Source organism: Schistocerca piceifrons, chromosome 7 (genome assembly GCF_021461385.2).
Source record: "Schistocerca piceifrons isolate TAMUIC-IGC-003096 chromosome 7, iqSchPice1.1, whole genome shotgun sequence".
Taxonomy (NCBI): Eukaryota; Metazoa; Arthropoda; class Insecta; order Orthoptera; family Acrididae; genus Schistocerca; species Schistocerca piceifrons.
The window spans coordinates 558,373,568-558,397,143 of NC_060144.1; the positions used below are offsets into that span (position 1 = coordinate 558,373,568).

The 23,576-nt window shown below is 43.7% G+C and overlaps 1 protein-coding gene across 1 annotated transcript in view; it reads left to right on the top strand.

The window, feature by feature from the left end:
• LOC124709076 (transient receptor potential protein-like) overlaps positions 1–23,576 on the top strand; it is a gene marked incomplete at its 3' end in the record, with an annotated part of 289,063 nt that overhangs the window by 106,239 nt on the left and 159,248 nt on the right. Inside the window, exons 5-7 of the mRNA XM_047240724.1 lie at positions 4,183–4,325; positions 7,344–7,545; positions 22,149–22,319. Coding sequence (XP_047096680.1) covers positions 4,183–4,325; positions 7,344–7,545; positions 22,149–22,319 — 516 coding nt within the window. The remainder of the gene's footprint in view (positions 1–4,182; positions 4,326–7,343; positions 7,546–22,148; positions 22,320–23,576) is intronic.

A 23,576-nucleotide genomic window follows, 5' to 3' on the forward strand; every position in this document is an offset into this window, starting at 1 on the left:
CTGCGTCCAATGAACATTCGCAGTCGGTCACCGCGCAAGAGGCCATTGCTCCTCCTGTTTTTCAGGACGACAACAGCGAAACTCATCGGGCTGGAAGAATTTGCGACTGTTTTGCTGAAAATTGCCACACCCTATTACGTCTCGATTGGCCTGCAAAATCACCTGATTTGAACCCCACAGAAAATCTTTGGGAGGTGTTGGGACAGCGGGTAAGGCGCCGACATTGGTGTCCCCGCAATTAGGTGGCTTGATTTGGTGGCTTAACTTGGATGTGACGTACCTGCGCAACCTTGTGGACTCACTCACTAGGCAGGAATGACTAATTTCCTGTCTTGCGAGCTTATTACAGCACATCAGAATTAATTTCCCGTCACTTATATTGCATTCGCGAGTGGTATGTAGGAAGAAATTTTATGAGTACCCTGGGGAATCAGTTAGAATGTCTCATCGCAACAGTAAAGTGGAGGAAGTAGTATGATATTTTGCTTGAATTGCAACAAGGGCTCTGGCTTGTGCCAGTACAGCTGTCAGTTACGCACAATGACTTTCTTTGAGGCTCTCCCACTGGTGTATTGAAACTTTCTGTGAGCTTTTCACACAACAAGCAAGTAGACGACTGTAGGCATCGTTTAGTCTACCTTTCTATAGTTTACAAACATAAACTAAAGTTCAATGTGGACAAAAAAGAGTATACTTAGAAGAATAATAGGAGCTATTTGAGGTGCAACTTGCAAGGGGCACCCTTGAGTTCAGTTTTTGGCTACGCCTCCTAAAGATTGGAGAGAAATGCGCAACAGGTTTGTCATCGCCATCAGGAGCACAGTTGTCCTGGTCTAGTCAAGCAAGACTGTTGTGGGCTGTTGTACATCCCACCAAGAAGTAACATTGCAGGTCGTTAAAGGCGCTGATTCGTACGGCCCCCCTTCTTATGAGGGGAATTTCTAGAGCAGTCGTTGCTAACGTTAGTGAAACAAACCTGCACGAGATCAAACACCAACCAAAAACCCCAAGTTTGGAAGGTAGGAGACGCACTGGCGGAATTAAAGCAGTGAGGATGGGGCGTGAGTCGTGCTCAGATGGTAGAGCACTTGCCCGCGAAAGGCAAAGATCCCGAGTTCGAGTCTCGGCCCGGCACACAGTTTTAATCTGCCAGGAAGTTTCAACCCCAACGAAGTTTAACACCTAACTAGTCTTTAAATTTAAAAAAATTGCCTTCTCAGTTTTAAAACGGTAAAATGTAACTAGTATTTAGTTAATGTTCGAGCAAATAAAATTCGCGTCGTTTGCAAATTTTTTTATGAAACCAGAAAATAATAAGTCAACATAATAGGCGTTACTCTTGATTTCTAACACACTTTTCTGTATTCGATTTGACAAAAATTAATGTAGATCTTAAGTAAAGCTCTAGGATCATTCAGTTCCTCGCTTTTGTTGCCACTAATGCCAGAGCCGATAGCACATTTTTACATCTATTAGCGTTAGCCAACTGAATCAGTATTCTTCAGGCTTATTCCGATAATCACAGATACCGTCACCAATTACTTGTCTAAACATTTCAGTTACTGTGTTATCAAAACCTTTTCGGGCGTGGTGTCTTTTATGTGTCTCAGAAGTTGTTCTGTGATTCGAATTTCGTTATCAGAAAATATTCATTTATTAATTGGTGTTAAAACTTAGGAATTTCCTTGCCGCTTCCTCCAGTCAGGATAATAGATGGTAGTGGAATTCGTTACTAACGACAAATGCAGACTGCTACACGTGAATGCAGAGCAAATGAAGTAAACAAAAAAGTGAAATTGCAGTGAGGTGGCTTTGGTAAAAAATAGGTATTTTGAAACAAAGCTAACAATGTTCTTAAAAGGCAAGTTTACAACCAGTGTGTATCACAAGTTTCTAAAAAAATGGCTCTGAGCACTATGGGACTCAACTGCTGAGGTCATTAGTCCCCTAGAACTTAGAACTAGTTAAACCTAACTAACCTAAGGACATCACAAACATCCATGCCCGAGGCAGGATTCGAACCTGTGACCGTAGCGGTCTTGCGGTTCCAGACTGCAGCGCCTTTAACCGCACGGCCACTTCGGCCGGATCACAAGTTTCTGTTTATGGTAACGAGACAGTAACGAGACACTTTTAATGTGAAACCCACTAAAAATTCAGTGTTAGTAGAAATAAATGGAGTGGTACGTCATGTGAATTGCTGTCAGAGATAGCAATAAAAAGACATAGTTCATGAACACACTGAAGTGGAAGACGTAAATACACTGAAGCTCCAAAGAAACTGGTATAGGCATGAGTATTCAAATACAGAGATATGTAAACAGGCAGAATACGGCGCTGCGGTCGACAACGCCTATGTAAGACAAGTGTCTGGCGCTGTTGTTAGATCGGTTACTACTGCTACAAAGGCAGGTTATCAAGATTTAAGTGAGTTTCAATGTGATGTTATAGTGGGCGCTCGAGCGATGGGACACAGCATCTCCGAAATAGCGATGAAGAGGGGATTTTCCTGTACGAACATTTCACGAGTGTACCTGAATATCAGAAATCCGGTAAAACATCAAATTTCCGACATCGCTGCTGCCGGAGAAAGGTCCTGCAAGAAAGGGACAATTCGACTGAAGACAATCGTTCAACATGACAGAAGGGCATCCCTTCCGCAAAATGCTCCAAATTTCAATGCTGGGCCATCAACAAGTGTTAGGGTTGGTTCAGATGGTTCAAATGGCTCTGAGCACTATGGGACTTAACTTCTGTGGTTATCAGTCCCATAGAACTTAGAACTACTTAAACCTAACTAACCTAAGGACATCACACACATCCATGCCCGAGGCAGGATTCGAACCTGCGACCGTAGCAGTCGCGCGGTTCCGGACTGAGCGCCTTAACCGCGAGACCACCGCGGCCGGCAGTGTTAGGGTGAGAACCATTCAACGAAAGAGCATCGATATCGGCTTTCGGAGCCGAAGGCCCACTGGTGTACCCTTGATGACTGCACGACACAAAGCTTTACGCCTCACCTTTGCCCTCTAACACCGACATTGGACTATTGATTACTGGAAACAATTTGCCTGGTCGGACGAGTCTCGTTTCAAATTGTGTCGGGCGGATGGACATGTACGGGTAGGGAGACAACATCATGACTCCATGGAACCTGCATGTCAGCAGGAGACTGTTCAAGCTGGTGGAGGCTCTGAAATGGTATGGGGCGTGTGCAGTTGGAATGATACGTGCAGATACGACTCTGACAGGTGACACGTAGGTAAGTATCGTGTCTGATCACCTGCATCCATTCGAGTCCATTGTGCATTCCGACATACTTGGGCAATTCCAGCGGGACAATGCAACACACCACACGTCCAGAATTGCTACATAGCGGCTCCAGGAACCTTCCTCTGAGTTTAAACACTTCCGCTGGCTACCAAACTCTCCAGACATGAACATTATTGAGCATATCTGGGATGCCTTGCTATGTGGTGTTCTAAAGATACCTCTACCCCCTCGTACTCTTACGAATTTATGGACAGCCCTGCAGGATTCATGGTGTCAATTCCCTCCGGCACTACTTCAGACATTAGTCGAGTCCATGCCACGTCGTGTTGCAGCACGCCTACGTGCTAGCGTGGGCCCTAAACGGTATTAGGCAGGTGTACCAGATTCTTTGGGTCTTCAGTGCATAACAGCAATAAATAAAATGAAGGTGGATGAGGACGTGACGAGGAGGTGTTCCCTACTAAACTGGACGCGATAAAAAAAAGATCTAGGTAACAATCTAATGGAAAGCGATTATCTCACATAAGGACACATGCAGTAAAATGGATGCTTACAGCTGAAGCCCACAGTGAATGGAAAAATCCGGAAGATTCCATTGTTCAAAAGTGGATACCACATGACTGATGATAACGATCTAATAAATAGTAGAGTCCGGCGAAACAGCGACAACATCACAACCGCAACCTTTTAGTTCGTACCGCACAGAAAATTTCACAATCCTCTTCCCCCCTAACGGTGCAAATGCTGCCAGGTTGAAAACTACTGCTGTAGAGTGAAGTAGGCCATGTTTGAGTGTCTACTCAGCACCACAGTAGCTTGATGTAGATAGAGCTGGCAAGCAGTGGACTACCTGCTGTTCTAGAGTGGAAAACGCCACGTTAAAGCGACTACGGCGCTTACTGTTGCCAGAGCTGGGAAGCAGTGGACCGCTCCTCGTCGACCTTCACGCCCGACATCACGCCACTCATCCTGGCGGCGCACATGAACAACTACGAGATCCTCAAGATCCTGCTGGACCGCGGCGCCACGCTGCCCATGCCTCATGACGTCAGGTAGGCGCAGCCACGGTCCGGTGAGGCGGTGCTGGTGACGGTATGTGCAGGGCGCTCAGTGCCCAGCTCACCACAACCCATTCTCAACCGAATGGATAAAAATGTGATTTTTTTGTGAAAAGTGTACACCAAAAGGTGTAATAAAAATGTAATTCCCAGTCCGCCTGCGACATTCTTTCTCTCATACCCACACTTTCGCATATAAGGTCAAAAGACGGTTTGTCTGAAGCCACAGCCAAATGAATATAACTGGGAACTGCGTCAGGTTGATAAAAGGGAATTCCACGTATGGAGCCATTTTAGGCACTTGCATGTCAGCTTCTGCACGGCTTGTTTTTCCCTTCAGTCTGGGAAGTACAGTCATCTTCAGATACACATATTCTCTGTTTACAGCCATTTTCACATACACATGTTATGACGGTAGTAAGCACTACGCACTGAAAAATTCGCTGAAAATGATGGAAATATTTACATAGTTTGTGTTGGTGCTATTCCACGATTTTTGATAAAAAAGTTAGTTTTGACTGAATAGTTAGCTCGAACCCGAACCTGCTATGGCACGAAAAAATATGTATTTATTACAGCCAACACTCAGCTTAACTGAGCGGCCTCAGAGGCATGGCTAGTCTCAATGTTTGGCTACGTTTTTCCTAATAGGTAGCCAGCACACACTCAATTTTCAAGCTGAAATAAAATGTTGTTGTTGTTGTTGTTGTGGTCTTCAGTCCCGAGACTGGTTTGATGCAGCTCTCCATGCTACTCTATCCTGTGCAACCTTCTTCATCTCCCAGTACCTACTGCAGCCTACATCCTTCTGAATCTGCTTAGTGTATACATCTCTTGGTCTCCCTCTACGATTTTTACCCTTCACGCTGCCTTCCAGTACCAAATTGGTGATCCCTTGATGCCTCAGAACATGTCCTACAAACCGATCCCTTCTTCTAGTCAAGTTGTGCCACAAACTCCTCTCCAATTCTACTCAATACCTCACCTCTTTCGTTATATGATCTACCCATCTAATCTTCAGCATTCTTCTGTAGCACCACATTTCGAAAGCTTCTATTCTCTTCTTGTCTGAACTATTTACCGTCCATGTTTCACTTCCATACATGGCTACAATCCATACAAATACTTTCAGAAACGATTTCTGGACAAATCTATACTTGATGTTAACAAATTTCTCTTCTTCGGAAACGCTTTCCTTGCCATTGCCAGTCTACATTTTATATATTCTCTACTTCGACCATCATCAGTTATTTTGCTCCCCAAATAGCAAAACTCCTTTACTACCTTAAGTGTCTCATTTCCTAATCTAATTCCCTCAGCATCACCCGATTTAATTCGACTACATTCCGTTATCCTCGTTTTCCTTTTGTTGATGTTCATCTTATATCCTCCTTCTGAGACACTGTCCATTCCGTTCAACTGCTCTTCTAAGTCCTTTGCTGTCTCTGACAGAATTACAATGTCATCGGCGAACCTCAAAGTTTTTATTCCTTCTCCATGGACATTAATACCTTCTCGGAATTTTTCTTTTGTTTCCTTTACTGCTTGCTCAATATACAGATTGAATAACATCGGGGACAGGCTACAACCCTGTCTCACTCACTTCCCAACCACTGCTTCCCTTTCATGCCCCTGGTCTCTTATAACTGCCATCTGGTTTCTGTTTAAATTGTTAATAGCCTTTTGCTCCCTGTATTTCACCCCTGCCACCTTCAGAATTTGAAATTGAATTGGTGGTAAATAGGAAGCTCGCAACGAATCAACGGCGGCACGCGATTCATTTGGCAGACACTCTACTATGTTTAGGCTGCGCAACAGTGGACACTGATGAACATCGTTTAGCATGTAGTGGGACGGCTCCAGTGTGGCACTTAGCACAACAGATATTGGCGTTCCTGTTACGCTCCGCCCCTCACACAATTTCGTCAGACACACTTTTTTCCCCCAAGAATCTTATTTTCCGGTCCAAAAAACCAATGCAGTGACGTGGGTACGGGGAATGGTGGTGGGCTACGTGTATAACGAATCGGAAAAGGATAAAATTGATTTTTGGCATTTTCTCCTGGATGGACACACGAAGTTGCAACAGCATAAGAGATATGGGCAAGACTTCGCCAATTACTTGCGACTTACATTTACCGACCCGCCGGCCAGATGGGGTGTGACGGGTGAGAGATGAGATAGACGAAGAAGCCGAGATAGACATCGATCACACGTACGGATCCTTAGTTAATTTCGAGAAGACGACCCAGTCTTACACCAACGTCTGGGGAACGAGTCGATAGATGGCTCTCTTGCTCTATCGAACGTCGGGTCGTGAGCAGGTGTCGCCCCCGACACGAATTTCATTGGAGCATGTTTCTTTTGTATCTGTACTATCCGCAATGTCTTCCTGTCTTTCATTTGGGCATTTTCAGTTTTCTTCATTTCCTTAATTAATTAATTTTCTACTTAGCCGCTATTTGTCAACATATGGATATTGTAGACACAATTTATGCGGTAGTACAACAACATGCATGTCAGCAAAGGTGGTAAGCCTCACATTTAAAAACCCAAAGAATAAAAAAAAATAGTCATCATTTATTCCAGGGGAAAAAAAGATGGATAGAGCGTTTGCATGTAAGCAGGAGATCCCGGGTTCGGGTTCGAGTCCCTGTCGGGGCACACATTTTCAGCAGTGCCTATTGATGTATATGAACAAAAAAAAAATTTTAAAAAAATAAAAAAAATAAAAAAAGATGGATAGAGCGTCTGCCATGTAAGCAGGAGATTCCGGATTCGAGTCCCGGTCGGGGCACACATTTTCAGCTGTCCACAAAAAAAAAAAAAAAAAAAAAAAAAATATGGTAGAGCACTTGCCCGCGAAAGCCAGAGGTCCCGAGTTCGAGTCTCAGCCGGGCACACAGTTTTAATCTGCCAGGGAGTTTCATAGTGTAACGTTGACATGAGATTTATTCTTGTGATGAACGCCAGTGTGACAGACGTCCGGCGCCGTGTTCCGCGTGTCGGCAGGTGCGGCTGCGACGAGTGCGTGGTGTCGAGCGAGGCGGACTCGCTGCGGCACTCGCAGGCGCGCATCAACGCGTACCGCGCCCTCACCGCCTCCTCGCTGATCGCGCTCTCCTCCCGGGACCCGCTGCTCACCGCCTTCGAGCTCTCCTGGGAGGTGCGCCGCCTCTCCCGCATGGAGAACGAGTTCCGAGACGAGTACAACGTGAGTGCGCCGGCGCGCCGCCTCGCCTGCGACGCCAAGCAGCGGCATCGGCAGCCCAGACTTTCTACTGGCCTTCTTGCTGGAAACAATACTGACACTTACAAGGAATTCTTGTTGTTGTTCTTGTGGTCTTCAGTCCTGAGACTAGTTTGATGCACCTCTCCATGCTACTCTATCCTGTGCAAGCTTCTTCATCTCCCAGTAACTACTGCAACCTTCATCCTTCTGAATCTGCTTATTGTATTCATCTCTTGGTCTCCCTCTACGATTTTTACCCTCCGCGCTGCCCTCCAATACTAAATTGGTGATCCCTTGATGCCTCAGATTATGCCCTACCAACCGATCCCTTCTTCTTGTCAAGTTGTGCCACAAACTCCTCTTCTCTCCAATTCTACTCAATACCTCACCTCTTTCGTTATATGACCTACCCATCTAATTTTCAGCATTCTTCTGTAGCACCACAATTCCAAAGCTTTTATTCTCTTCTTGTCCAAACTATTTATCGTCCATGTTTCACTTCCATACATGGCTACACTCCACACAAATACTTTCAGAAACGACTTCCTGACCCTTAAATCTATACACGATGTTAACAAATTTCTCTCCTTCAGAAACGCTTTCCTAGCCATTGCCAGTCTACATTTTATATCCTCTCTACTTCGACCGTCCTCAGTTATTTTGCTCCCCAAATAGCAAACCTCATTTACTACTTTAAGCGTCTCATTTCCTAATCTAATTCCCGCAGCATCACCCGATTTAATTCGACTACATTCCATTATCCTCGTTTTCGTTTTGCTGATGTTCATCTTATATCCTCCTTTCAAGACACTGTCCATTCCGTTCAACTGCTCTTCGACGTCCTTTGCTGTCTCTGCCAGAATTACAATGTCATCGGCGAACATCAAAGTTTTTATTTATTCTCCTTGGATTTTAATACCTACTCCGAATTTTTCTGTTGTTTACTTTACTGCTTGCTCAATATACACATTGAATAACATCAGGGAATGGCTACAACCCTGTCTTACTCCCGTCCCAACCACTGCTTCCCTTTCATGCCCCTCCACTCTTATAACTGTCATCTGGTTTCTGTACAAATTGTAAATAGCCTTTCGCTCCCTGCATTTTACCCTTGCCACCTTTAGAATTTGAAAGAGAGTATTCCAGTCAACATTGTCAAAATCTTTCTCTAACTCTACAAATGCTACAAATGTAGGTTTGCCTTTCCTTAATCTTTCATCTAAGATAAGTCGTAAGGTCAGTATTGCCTCACGTGTTCCAACATTTCTATGGAATCCAAGCTGACCTTCCCCGAGGATCGTCTTCTATCAGTTTTTCCATTCGTCTGTAAAGAATTCGGGTTAGTATTTTGCAGCTGTGACTTATTAAACTGATAGTTCGCTAATTTTCACATCTCTCAACATCTGCTTCTTTGGGACTGGAATTATTATATTCTTCTTGAAGTCTGAGGGTATTTCGCCTGTCTCATACATCTTGCTCACCAGATGGTAGAGTTTTGTCAGGACTGGCTCTGCCAAGGCCGTCAGTAGTTCTAATGGGATGTTGAATAGTAAACATTAATAGTTAACATTAATATAACAACGTCATTCAACTGCCTGTCCCTACAGACTTTATGCAAGCTGCAACACCTTCAAATACCACAGGTAAGACTTTTATATTTTCTCCCTCGCCATGCGCAAGTGACCAGGATATTTCCGTAGGAAATTTAATGTAGTTATATTTTATATTGCGATCTATTTCCCCTAGAGGCTGTAGTTTATGAATTATTCGAGAAAAACGTACAAAACTGATCTTTAAATGCGTTTTTCTTGAAAAACTCGAAAACTGTGGCGCCCATCGAAAACGTATCACAGTATAAAATTTAACTACATTAAATATCCTACAAAAAGGTGCTGCTCATTTTTTTCTGTAATATTAATAGACTGCACATAGCTAGCAGGAGAATATGAAAATCTCGCGGGTGCTTATTGAAGGCGTTGCAGGTTTCGTAACACCCAAAGGTAAGGGCAACTGCTGAATCAACCCTTTCCTCCTTAGACTCGTCAGGCGCATTTTCTTTGGTATTTCGGCACATAATTGCAATTTCATTTCTCTAATGTGTAGCTGAAGACAGCCCAAAAACATTTCTCATCACATCTTTCATGCTATGCCCAGTGTCGACAGGTATCTGTTAACAGGAACGTTAAAACACCTTAAATAAGCAGTACAGTAGCTTCCATGGCCCACGTTGACTGCTACCGCCTTGCAGCAACACTGCTCAGCCGCTACTGGAATACTTTTTTTTTTTTAATGTTCCTGTTCATACATAACGATAAAACGAATATAGCGCTAGACTAATTTCGGATCGTTCTATCGAATAGGCACATAAAGTTCCAGTTCATAAATCATTTTGTTTATACTTGGGAACAAACCGACACTTTCTCGACGCTAGGCGTCGCATGGAAAGGCCTGATGAGTGCTATTCTTTGGAATGACTCCAGCTACAAATAGGGAAAAACTAAATTCCCAATATCTGCCGAAACGCCAGAGAAAATGTGTCTGACTAGTGCTAGGGGGGACAGCAAATTGCTTTCCAATAACGCAGTACAAGCTGTAAGATGCCTATCTGGCAGCTTAAAGGGGAAACAAAAATTTGATTTTCAATTTTCCGGGTAATTATTGAATTTAAAAATTTAAAAACCTGTCATAGTCTACTGATTAAGAGGTATAATCTGATTTTAAAAATTTAACACATAGGGAAAGTGTTGCAGCTAGCAACTGCCTGCTTTTCTCGAGGCAGATAAATGACATCACAGGAAATACCCGGATTTTATCCATAAAGTGTTTCAGAATGAAAGCACTAAGCGAATCCCAACATACTTTACACATACTGTATAACCAATATAAGTAACCAATATAAGTAATTAATAGTAATAAGTTCGTAGCGTTTTTGTTTGCGTATTGGTATTCTCGTTGCTACAGGTTCATTTATCGACCATAATTTTTTATTTGTTCTTCACTGTTGCTATTTTAGTTTATATATTGTCATTTTGTCATTTGGAGATACTGCCTGGAGATATAGACACTAGAAAATGAAATGCTAACTGAAGAAATCGGAACATTTCCGACATAGTCATCTGTTTGAGTTCAATAGAGGGGCGACAGTAGCGGAGGTGGCCAGAAACATTTCGGCCGTGTATGAGGGTAATCCCTTTGGACAGAGCACAGCAATAAAATGGTTTTCTCATTTTAAGGAAGATCGCTTTGACATTAGTGACTCTCAGCGTTCAGCAAGACCTTCGAGGTCTAATGAAGATCGTTTAAACGCATTAACGGGGGTAGGACGTCAAAACGGGCCGACTTGGAGCAGGAGTATCACCACAGGACATTTTGATTTCTACTGTCAATACTTTTACAAATTAATTCATAAAACTTTGTCACCATGACCAGGAAGGATTGAGGACTCACACTCATCGCAGTGGAAGTTCAAAAACGTAGCAAAATACCTTTTTTTTACATGTGAAATTTCATCCTTTATTCACTTATTACTGCCATTTGTTGCTATAGGTACACTTTTCTTCCTAAGTAAGAGAGATTCTTCGATGAATTTTTCATAGCATACAAACAGTAGTTACAGGTGTATGAAACTCTAGAATTTTCCAAATCTATTAAAAAACTGTGGAAAAAATTGAGATAATTAACTATAGAACTTGAGTTTTTCCTAAACATGAAGTTTAAAATGTAACAGTTCATTCATTTCTTCATAAATTAAATAACTTCAAAAGTTTCATACACCTGTAACTCTCTTACTTAGGAAGAAAAGTGTACCTATAGCAACAAATGCAGCCAGTAGTAAGTGAAAAACTGATGAAATTTCACATGTAAAAAAAAGTGTTTTGTTACGTTTTTGAGCTTCCTCTGTTATCAGTATGAGTCCTGAATCCTTCCTGGTCACGCTGTTAAAGATTTATGCATTTATTTGTAAAAGTATAGACAGTGGAAATTAAAATGTCCTGTGGTGCCTCTCCTGCTCCAAGTCGGCCTGTTTGACGTACTACCCCCCTCAATCCACAATGGTGCTCGAGACCTGGCAAGTGTGATCAACTGTGCTCTTTCCACCGTCGTGCCAAATTTGCATGCAGTGGGGAAGGTTCAAGAAACGGAGGTATGGGTACCATATGCTCTGAGCCAAATCACAAAAATCGGCGAGTAGCCGCTTGCTAGTCATCAACTGGCTACTGAGCAACATCGACCATTCCCATTCCGTATCGTTACGTGTGGGTGAGGTCTTTGTGGTAATATAAGGAATGTTTGAGCCCAAACAAAGAAACAACTCCCAGTAAAAAGACGTGTGCGCATCCATAAAAAATATTGTTATGTATCTGGTGGAACAGCGACGGTATGGTGTACTACGAATTGCTTTTCCGAGATGTAACGATCACTGCTGACATTTATTGTCAACGAATGAAACATCTTCCAGACGCAATCCGAGAAAAACTACCAGGAGGACTGCGTTAAGTAATGATAGTCTACGATAACACCCACACACGTTCTGCTAGACTGATAAAAACACTTTACAGGAGTTGGTTTGGGAACTCATTCCGCACCCACCTTATTCACCTGACATTGCGCCGTCACATTTACAGCTTTCCCGCTCTCTATAGAACAACCTTCGAGGAACCTCATCTCCAGTTGAAAAAGCGCTGCCGCGCGGAGTGGCCGCGCGGTTAGAGGCGCCAAGTCACTGACTGCGCGGCCCCTCCCGCCGGAGGTTCGATTCCTCTCTCGGGCATAGGTGTAGGTGTTGTTCTTAGCATACGTTAGTTTAAGTAGTGTATAAGTCTAGGGACCGATAACCTCAGCAGTTTGGTCCCTTAAGAACTCACACACATTTGAGCATTTTGTAAAAGCGCTCCGAACATGGCTCGACGACTTCTTCGCCTCAGAACCAGGTGATTTTTACACCTGCCAAGTCGCAAAATTACACCAGTGTTGGAAAACTATTGTAAAAAGTAAAGGAGGATATGTTACTAATGACTAAAGTCACTGTCATGTGTATTTGTTGCGTTTATTAAGTATACGGAAAAACGCTACGAACTTCTGCACCAACCCAATAATAACACCCGAGGCTCGATTACTTACTGAACGCTATTTACGACATTTCAATCACCAACTTTCTCATCAGAATTCGTAAATATTTTGTTGACACCCACCTACGTAGCGAGAAATGATCATCGTAATAAAATAAGAGAAATCAGAGCTCGAACGGAAAGATTTCGGTGTTCCTTTTTCCCACGCGCCATTCTAGAGTGGAATGGTAGAGAAGTAGTATGAAAATGGTTCGATGAACCCTCTACATCTACATCTACATTTACATAGATACTCCGCAATCCACCATACGGTGCGTAGCGGAGGGTATCTCGTACCACAACTAGCCTGTTCCACTCTCAAACAGAACGAGGGAAAAATGACTGCCTATATGCCTCTGTACGAGCCCTAATCTCTCTTATCTTATCTTTGTGGTCTTTCCGCGAAATGTAAGTTGGCGGCAGTAAAATTGTACTGCAGTCGGCCTCAAATACTGGCTCTCTAAATTTCCTCAGTAGCGATTCACGAAAAGAACTCCTCCTTTCCTCTAGAGACTCCCACCCGAGTTCTTGAAGCATTTCCGTAACACTCGCGTGATGATCAAACCTACCAGTAACAAATCTAGCAGCCCGCCTCTGAATTGCTTCTATGTCCTCCCTCAATCCGACCTGATAGAGATCCCAAACGCTCGAGCAGTACTCAAGAATAGGTCGTATCAGTGTTTTATAAGCGGTCTACCAATGAACCGAAGACTATCCGTCTTCCCCACAACTGCCATTACATGCTTGTCCCACTTCGTATCGCACTGCAATGTTACGCCCAAATATTTCATCGACGTGACTGTGTCAAGCGCTACACTACTAATGGAGTATTCAAACATTACGGTATTCTTTTTCCTATTCATCTGCATTAATTTACATTTATCTATATTTAGAGTTAGCTGCCATTCTTAACACCAATCACAAATCCTGTCCAAGTCATCTTGTATCCTCCTACAGTCACTCAACGATGACACCTTCCCGTACACCACAGCATCATCAGCAAACAGCCGCACATTGCTATCCACCCTATCCAAAAGATCATTTATGTAGATAGAAAACAACAGCGGACCTACCACACTTCCGTGGGGCACTCCAGATGATACCCTCACCTCCGATGAACACTCACCATCGAGGACAACGTACTGGGTTCTATTACTACTCTGCCAGGCATTTAAGTGTGAATTGCAGAGTAACCATGTACATGTAGATGTAGATGTAAATAATGAATGCGTGGTTGCCAAAGCTAATTTGGGTGCGAAAAATAACTTCCGGCTCTGGTTTACGAGATTCGTAAGTTCCTACGTAGGCAGGGTCAGAGGCTTTTTGCAGCTGCAGGTTGTGAAGCGTGCTGGTTACATTTCACCGAAACGTAATCGCAGTCGGCGGCAGCACCTCGCTTTGAGGAGCAGCCAGCGCAGCGCAGCGCTGAATATTTGAGGGAGGCGTGGGAGGCGCGATGGCACGCCGCACCGAGCACGGCAACCAGCCCGCCGGCCGCTCCGCACGCCACGCCGGCTTTAGCAGGCGCGCTGCCGCGGCGCGAGGTGGGCGTCAGATAAACGCTCCGCCGAAATGCGAGCGCCGAACGAAACGCGACATCCGGCGGCCTTTCGTGCCTCTGTCCGCGTTCTTGTCAATTACGGCACTGCAAAAAATTCCTTTACATACTGAGTGACGAATAATATCGGGAATTGTGCTTACGACTGCCTCGAGTTTCCTAATAAATTCCAGATTAATTATAGCATGGCAAAGAACCGACTAGATAATAAACAATTCTTTCCACTTACTGTACAAAAATATTAATACGACAGTGTGGTTGTAAGAAGGAAAAGAAAATGTGGAAACATGGAAGCTATCGGGAATTGTGCTTACGACTGCCTCGAGTTTCCTAATAACTTCCAGATTAATTATAGCATGGCAAAGAACCGACTAGATAATATACAGTTCTTTCCACTTACTGTACAAAAATATTAATACGACAGTGTGGTTGTAAGAAGGAAAAAAACTGTGGAAACATGGAAGCTATCGGAAATTGTGCTTACGACTGCCTCGAGTTTCCTAATAAATTCCAGATTAATTATAGCATGGCAAAGAACCGACTAGATAATAAACAATTCTTTCCACTTACTGTACAAAAATATTAATACGACAGTGTGGTTGTAAGAAGGAAAAAAACTGTGGAAACATGGAAGCTATCGGGAATTGTGCTTACGACTGCCTCTAGTTTCCTAATAAATTCCAGGTTAATTATAGCATGGCAAAGAACCGACTAGATAATAAACAATTCTTTCCACTTACTGTACAAAAATATTAATAAGACAGTGTGGTTGTAATAAGGAAAAAAACTCTGGAAACGTGGAAGCTCTTTTTACAAGATAGACCGAGGTGACAAAAGACATGGGACAGCGACATGCTCATGTACAGTTAGTGATAGCATCGTGTATAAAGTATAAAAGGGCATTGGATTGGCGGAGCTGCCATTTATACTCAAGTGATTCACGTGAAAAGGTTTCCACGTGATTAAGGCCTCACGAAGCGTACTTAAATGCGAGATGCTTTTAATAATTCCCACAACGAAATTCTGTCTCGAAATCTGTCAGAAAACCCAAACAGATTCTGGTCATACATAAAGCACACCAGTGGCAAAACACATTCAATACCTTCACTGCGCGATAACAACGGTGAAGTCACTGATGACAGTGCCACTAAAGCAGAGTTATTAAACACGGTTTTCCGAAACTCCTTCACCAAAGAAGACGAAGTAAATATTTCTGAATTCTAATCACGAACAACTGCTATGATGAGTAACATAGAAGTAGATATCCTCGGTGTAACAAAGCAGCTTAAATTACTTAATAAAGGTAAGGCCTCCGGTCCAGATTATATAGCAGTCAGGTTCCTCTCAGAGTATGCTGATGAAATAGCTCCATATTTAGCAATTATATACAACCACTCGCTCACAGAAAGATACGAACCTAAAGACTGGAAAATTGCTCAAGTCACACCAATACCCAAAAAGGGAAGTAGGAGTAATCCGCTGAATTACAGGCCTATAACGTCGATTTGCAGTAGGGTTTTATAACGTATGCTGTATTCGAACATTATGAATTACCTCGAAGAAACGATTTATTGACACATAGTCAGCACGGTTTCAGAAAATATCGTTCTTGTGAAACACAGCTAGCTCTTTGTACTCATGAAGTAATAAGTGCTATCGACAAGGGATGTCAAATTGATTCCATATTTTTAGATTTCCAGAAGGCTTTCGACACCGTTCCTCACAAGCATCTTCTAACCAAACTGCATGCCTTCGGAGTATCGCCTCAGTTGTGCGACTGGATTCGTGATTTCCTGTCAGAAAGGTCACAGTTCGTAGTGATAGAAGGAAAGTCATCGAGAAAAACAGAAGTAATATCCGGCATTCCCCAAGAAAGTGTTATAGGCCCTCTATGGTTCCTGACCTATATTAACGACGTAGGAGACAATCTGAGTAGGCCTCTTAGATTATTTGCGGATGATGCTGTCCTTTACCGTCTTGTAAAGTCATCAGATGATCAAAACGAATTGCAGAATGATTTAGATGAGATATCTGCATGGTGCGAAAAGTGACAATTGACCCTGAATAAAGAAAAGTGTGAAGTTATTCCCATGAGTACTAAAAGAAATCAGCTAAATTTCGATTACGCGATAAGTCACACAAGTCTGAGGGCTGTAAATTCAACTAAATATTTAGGGATTACAATTACAAATAACCTAAACTGGAACGATCACATAGATAATATTGTGGGTAGAGCAAACCAAAGACTGCGATTCATTGGCAGAACGCTTAGAAGGTGTCTACCAAATAGACTACTTACACTACGCTTGTCCGCCCTATTCTGGAGTACTGCTGTGCGGTGTGGGATCTGCATCAGGTGGGACTGACGGATGACATCGAAAAAGTACAAAGAAGGGAACTCGTTTTGTATTATCGTGAAATAGGGGAGTTGTGTCACAGACATGATAAGTGAATTGGAGTGGCAATCATTAAAACAAAGGCGTTTTTCATTGCGACGGGATCTTATCATGAAATTTCAATCACCATTTTTCTCCTCCGATTGCGAAAACATTCTGTTGGCACCGATCTACATAGGTAAAAATGATTATCACGATAAAATAAGAGAAATCAGGGCTCGCACGGAAAAATTTAAGTGCTCGTTTTTCCCGCGTGCTGTTCGAGAGTGGAACGGTAGAGAGACAGGATGAAGGTGGTTGAGTGAACCCTCTGCGTCGCACAGGGTTGTGAACAGCAGAGTAATCACGTAGATGTAGATGTAGATGTAGATGTAGAGTTAACAGCCCTTGTACGCGGAATGGTAGTTGGAGCTAGACGCATGGGCCATTCCATTTCTGAAATAGATAAATAAATATTCCAAAATCCACAGAGTCAAGAGTGTGCCGAGAGCACCAAATTAAATGCATGACCTCTCACTAGGGGCAACGCACCGGCCGAAGGCCGTCACTTAACGACCGAGAGTAGCGGCGTTTGCGTATAGTTGTTAGTGCTAATAGACAAGTAATAATGTGCGAAATAACCGCAAGTGGGATAGTGCAGGTAGGATGGTGCAACGCAATTTGGAGTTAATGGTCTTGGGAGCAGATGACAGACCCAAATGCCTTTAGAAACTCCTGGGCTCATGACCATATCGGTTGGGCCCTAGACGACCGGAAAACCATGGCCTGGTCAGAAGAGCCCTGTATACGGTTCGACTGTGATGCAGACCTCACGAAGCCATGGACCAGGATTGTCAGGAAGGCACTGAGCGATCTGGTGGTGGCTCCATAACGGTGTTGACTTTTGTTTACGTGAAATGGATTGGGTCCTCTGGTCCAACTGAACTGATTCTTGACTGGAAATGGTACCTTCGGCTACTTGGAGACTATTTGCAGCCATTCATTGACTTCATGTTCGCAAGCAACCAAACAACGATGGAATTTTTATGGATGGCAGTGCACCATGTCACCAGGTCACGATTGTTCGCGATTGGTTTGACGAACATTCTCGACAATTCGACCGCATGATTTGGCTTCTCAGATCGCACGACGTGAATCCCACCGAATATTTATGGGACATAATCGAGAGATCAATTCGTGCACAACATCCTACATCAGCTACACTTTCGCAATTATTGAGGGGTATAGAGGTATCACGGCTCAATATTTCTGCAGGGGAAGTCCAATGACTTGTTGAGTCGATGCAACGTTGAGCTGCTGCATTGCGCTGGGAAAACGGACGTCCGACACGGTACTGGCACGCTTCCTACGACTTTTGTCAACTTGGTATATAAGATACGCCACGCTAGTAAAAATATTCTAATCGCACTTCATGTAGAACAATTATAACTATACATAACTGTCACTGACATTGACACATTGATTGCACCGCGTACGAAGGGAGCGGATGTCTTCAACATAGAAACCCCTCGATCCACGACGGATCCAGTTTTTCACGGTTCCTGCACTTCCTTGTCACAGCTGAAACCCTGACCTTCAAGTGATTGTTTTAAGGGCCGAAGATATGCAAGTCACTTGGGGAGATATCAGGGCTGTAAATAGGATATTCCAAAATCTCCCATCGAAATTCTTGAAGGAACTCGAGGGTATTCTTGGTCACATGTGGCCTAGTGTTGCTCTGTATTAGCTCCGTCCCACTCGAGAGCTGGTCCCCGCGTTTGTTTTTACTGGCGTGTCTCAGCTTCAGCCACGTGCTGCATTGCTGTTCAGCGTTAACTGTTGCACCCAGTGGTAGCCAGTCGATGAGTAGAGGCCCTGCGTCGTCGAAAGAGAAACTGAGAATCACTTTTACGTCCTCCAGGACAGAGTGGGCACTTTTTGACCGAGGGGAGCTGGGATGGCGCCGGTCTATTCTCACCCGTTTGGACGCCAGGTCGAAGTGGTGACGCTGCGTTTCATCACACGGCACAAGCCGAGCAATGGAGTGCGTTCCTTGTTCCGCGAATCTCAGTAGCGTGGTCAGGCAAGCACGCATTCTCGCCGTTTTCTGATTTTCTGAAAGGTGCTCCGGCACCACTGTGTACGAACTTTACCGTTACGAAGCTTCTCCTGGATTATCCAATGCACGTTGATTTGCACATCGAGAGTTCAACAGCAGTGTCTCGTGTAGTGATCAGACGATTCGTTCGTATGAGCTCCTCCACGGCCGACAACGTGCACAGGCGCAGGACGTGGCATATTCCTAATTTTTACACGTCCCGCCTCCAGGAATATGGTGCACAGTGCGTGACACTGCCCTCTGAGCACCTCTTTCATCCTGCGATAAACACGTGAAGCATGCTCCTCTTCTGCGCGACGCTCTTTGTGCTGATCGGGAGGAATCCGTCTTGCAACGAAATGCTGAAACAATTCTCCAGAAATGAGTAAATTGCTGCGAAGCCGTTAAGTCTATTTGTGCAACTGGGAGTACCACGTCATCTCTTGGCAGACACATTCACTCGCTGGCGTTACATAGAGCGCCGCTACGGTGAAAGTATGCTTTTCAGTTTGGGATACGGTCACAGTAACTGTACCTCATCTTATGCACGTGCGTATACTAGCGAAAAAGGAAAACTAACCTATATGGAACAACTGTCGTATGTGATTATAATTGCACCTTCAGTATCTTCAATATGCTACTGTAGCAACAGTACGGTACTGCAACCGCGAGTGGAGGGGACCACGGCTCCATTATCTGTTCACTCTGGGTTAATTCTGTTCTTGAAATTTGTGTCAGTCTCAATACTCGATTTGAAAGGTACAGTGTTGTCACTCTCTGCTTCCCATTTCTTTCAAATTCATATTTACCTCTTGAATCCAACATACTTTCCGTTTATCGTTCATAAGAAACAGCAGTATCTGATGCGTCAATTCATTCTGTTCCATTCTACGGATGTTTCCAAACAACATAGTTCTTTTTATGCGGATATATACTGAAGCGCCAAAGAAACTGGTAAAGTCATTCGTATTCAAATACAGAGACATGTAAATAGGCAGAATACAGTGCTGCGGTCAGAAACGCCTATATAAGAAAACAAGAATCTGGCGCAGTTTTTAGATCGTCTACAGCTGCAACAATCGCAGGTTATCAAGATTTAAGTGAGTTTGAACGTGGTGTTATAGTCGGCGCTCGAGCGATGGGACACAGCATCTCCGAGGTAGCGATGAAATGGGGATTTTCACGAGTGTACCGTGAATATCAGGAATCCGGTGAAACATAAAGTTTCCGACATCGCTGCGTCGGGAAAAAGATCCTGCAAGAACGGGACTAACGACGACTGAAGAGAATCGTTCAAGGTGACAGAAGTGCAACCCTTCCGCAAATTGCTGCAGTTTCCAACGCTGGACCATCAACAAGTGTCAGCGTGCGAACAACTCAACGAAACATCATCGGCATAGCGTTTCGGAGGCGAAGGCCCACTCGTGTACCCTTGATGACTGCACGACACAAAGCTTTACGCAATGTCTGTCAAGACCGACATTGGACTGTTGATGACTGGAAACACGTTCCCTGGTCGGACGAGTCTCATTTCAGACTGAATCGAATGGATGGATGTGTACGGGTATGGAGACAACCTCATGAATCCATGGACCCTGTACGTCAGCAGGGGACTGTTCAAGCTGGTGGAGGGTCTGTAACGGTGTGGGACGTGTGCAGTTGGAATGATATGGGACCCCTGATACGTCTAGATACGACTCTGACATGTGACACATACGTAAGCATCCTGTCTGACGACGTGCACCCATTCATGTCCATTACGCATTCCGACGGACTTCGGCAATTCTAGCAGGACAATGTGACACCCCATTGTTACAGGGTGGTTCCATGAGCACCCTTCTGAGTTTAAACACTTCCACTGCTTACCAAACTCCCCAAACATGAACATTATTTAACATAGCTGGGATTCCTTGTAACTGGTGTTCAGAAGAGATGGTATAACCGCAGCTAACTTGTTACACATATCACATACCACCTAGAAAAACACTGGCTGCGAGACCTGTAAAGCATCTGCCCGTAGCAGCAGAGTTGCGTATGTGAAGATAGTAACACAGGAAACAATCTAAGTCAAATCCAAAGGTCTTCGGGATCGTTGGCTTATGATATTATTCACCCTTTCATGCGGAACAGCAATAGGAATGGAGTGACACAAAATTAAATAACAACATCACCCTTTGTAATCAATTAGTATTACATAAAACCTTCGCTCACTTTCATCTGAATAACATTGCTCGCCGACAATTGGGGTAAACATATTACGTCCCGTCCGATAACAGGGTGGCGACATAAAAAGCATTCAGCCAGCCCTTAGACTAACTATGCCAGATCCGTTAATAGCCACGCCGACCGCCAGCAGATATGGGACAAAAGAACATGCAAAAGAAGAAGAAGAAGTTCATTTACTGTGTGTTGTTCAATTTTTAGAAGAGCATGCGGTTTTCACAGATCAGGTAGTTTGGCATGGTGGAATATAAAGTATGATTCTACACACTGATATTAGATTAGGGAGACTTATGGATTACAATTACGTATAACTTATATTAGAACGACCACGTAGATTATGTTGTGCGGAAAGCGAACCATAACATCCAGAAAATGCGACAGATCTACTACAGAGACACCCTACACTACTCCTGATCGTCCTCTTCTGGAGTATTGCTGTGCAAAGTGGGATTCATGCCAGAGAAAATTAACGGAGGTCATCTAAAAAGTTCAAGGAAGGGCAGCAAGCTTTGTATCATCGTATAAATAGGGGAAAGAGAACCGCCGATATGATACGCGAATAGGGGTAACATTCATTGAACCAAGGGCGTTTTTCAATGCGGCGGGAATTTCTCAAGAAATTTCAGTCACCAACTTTCTCCTCCGAATGCGAAAATATTTTATTGTCCCCCGCCTTCATAGGGAGAAATGATCACTGTAATAAAATAAGAGAAATCAGAGCTAGCGCGTAAAAAGTCTTCTTTTCTCCCCCGCGCTTTCCGAACACAAAATAGTTTGAAAGAGGTCTATGAACACTTTCCCAGGCACTTAACTGTGAATCGTAGAGTATCATGTAGATGTGATGTAGACGTAATTTTATGTTTAATTTTTTGTCTCTTACCCTACGTGACTTTGTTAGAAGTTGTGTGAGCTGATATTCAAATTATTTAACTACAGTTATAAATGAGCAATTTCAACGCTTTACTGGTACCAGCACCAAGGACAACTGCACCGTTCGAAACTGTTAACGGCAGAGGACTGAAACAGGTGACACTTTAGACACGCATGATATTTTTAAAAACGTATGAAGAAAATTACCCCGGAGATCACATCATGTCTCGAAAAGCAGAAACCTACATTTTTTCTATGTGTTGTAATGTGATACAACAATCTTTATCGCCCTGTAGGTTGGGACTGTACTCCAAGGACGCGGGACTGACGCCTGTACCGGCTGTCTTTTACAGGAGATGCGGCAGAACGTGCAGGAGTTCGCCACGTCGCTACTGGACCACGCGCGCACCTCTCTGGAGCTGGAGATCATGCTGAACCACAACCCTGGAGGGGAGAGTTGGGAGCCGGGCGAGAGGCAGACCCTGGAGAGGCTCAAGCTGGCCATCAAGTACAAGCAGAAGAAGGTGAGCTGCAGTTACAAACACAATACAGTGACCATCAGGTAGAAGAAGACGAGCCCTGAGCGAAAATACGAGCTGACCAGTAAGTATACAACACGACAAAGGTGAACTCTAAACAAAGGCGAGCAGACGAAGGTGAACTGCAAATATAAATACGATCACCAACGTATCAAGTTCAGAGACTGTCAAAGATCACAACTGGAAATATCAACTTCCAGATGTGGCTCGCATATTTACAACACGTCTCAGATTTCAGATTCCTCCCTCCCTCCTCTCCACCACCTCCATCCACTTCGTTACTCTCCCTGCAAAAGCTTTGGTGATTTAGGTGACCACTATTTCATTAACAGGTTCCAAAGAAGTTTTCAACCATTTTTCGTGTTGTTACGAAGTATTTGCAAAGTAGGTGCTTATTTACTCCGTATGTAGATACCACAGTAATTAGTCACCTATTTTTCGACTCATATTCAGCGTATTTCCAAGATGATGTCTCATACCACCAGGCGAAAACATTTTTACGTTTTAAATAAAACACAAATTTGAATTATAACATCAATAATCATTAAAAGACATGGAGATATATAATTTTTGTCAAACTTTAATTCCCACATATGATTTTATTGTGGAAATAAATAACTCATTTTGGAGGAAGAGAAATGTATCGCCCGCATCTCGTGGTCGTGCGGTAGCGTTCTCGCTTCCCACGCCCGGGTTCCCGGGTTCGATTCCCGGCGGGGTCAGGGATTTTCTCTGCCTCGTGATGGCTGGGTGTTGTGTGCTGTCCTTAGGTTAGTTAGGTTTAATTAGTTCTAAGTTCTAGGCGACTGATGACCTCAGCAGTTGAGTCGCATAGTGCTCAGAGCCATTTGAACCATTTAGAAACGTATCGCCGATATCAGGAAAATCATAGACGAATCTAAAAAATGATTCAAATGGCTCTTAGCACTATGGGACTTAACGTCTGAGGTCATCAGTTCCCTAGAACTTAGAACTACTCAAACCTAACTAACCTAAAGACATCACACACATCCATGCCCGAGGCAGGATCCGACCGTGCGACTGTAGCAGCAGCGCAGTTCCGGACTGAAGCTCCTAGAACCGCTCGGCCACAACTGAGACACTCAAGCCACCCTTACGTAGCAATATCTATGGCTCGTGAGACGGACACGAAGTACATATATCAAATAATTTCTCTGAAACGTAAGTTTAAAGAACAATGAAGATAAAGTGCGGTAAGGTGAGGTAATAAAGTAAAACAAA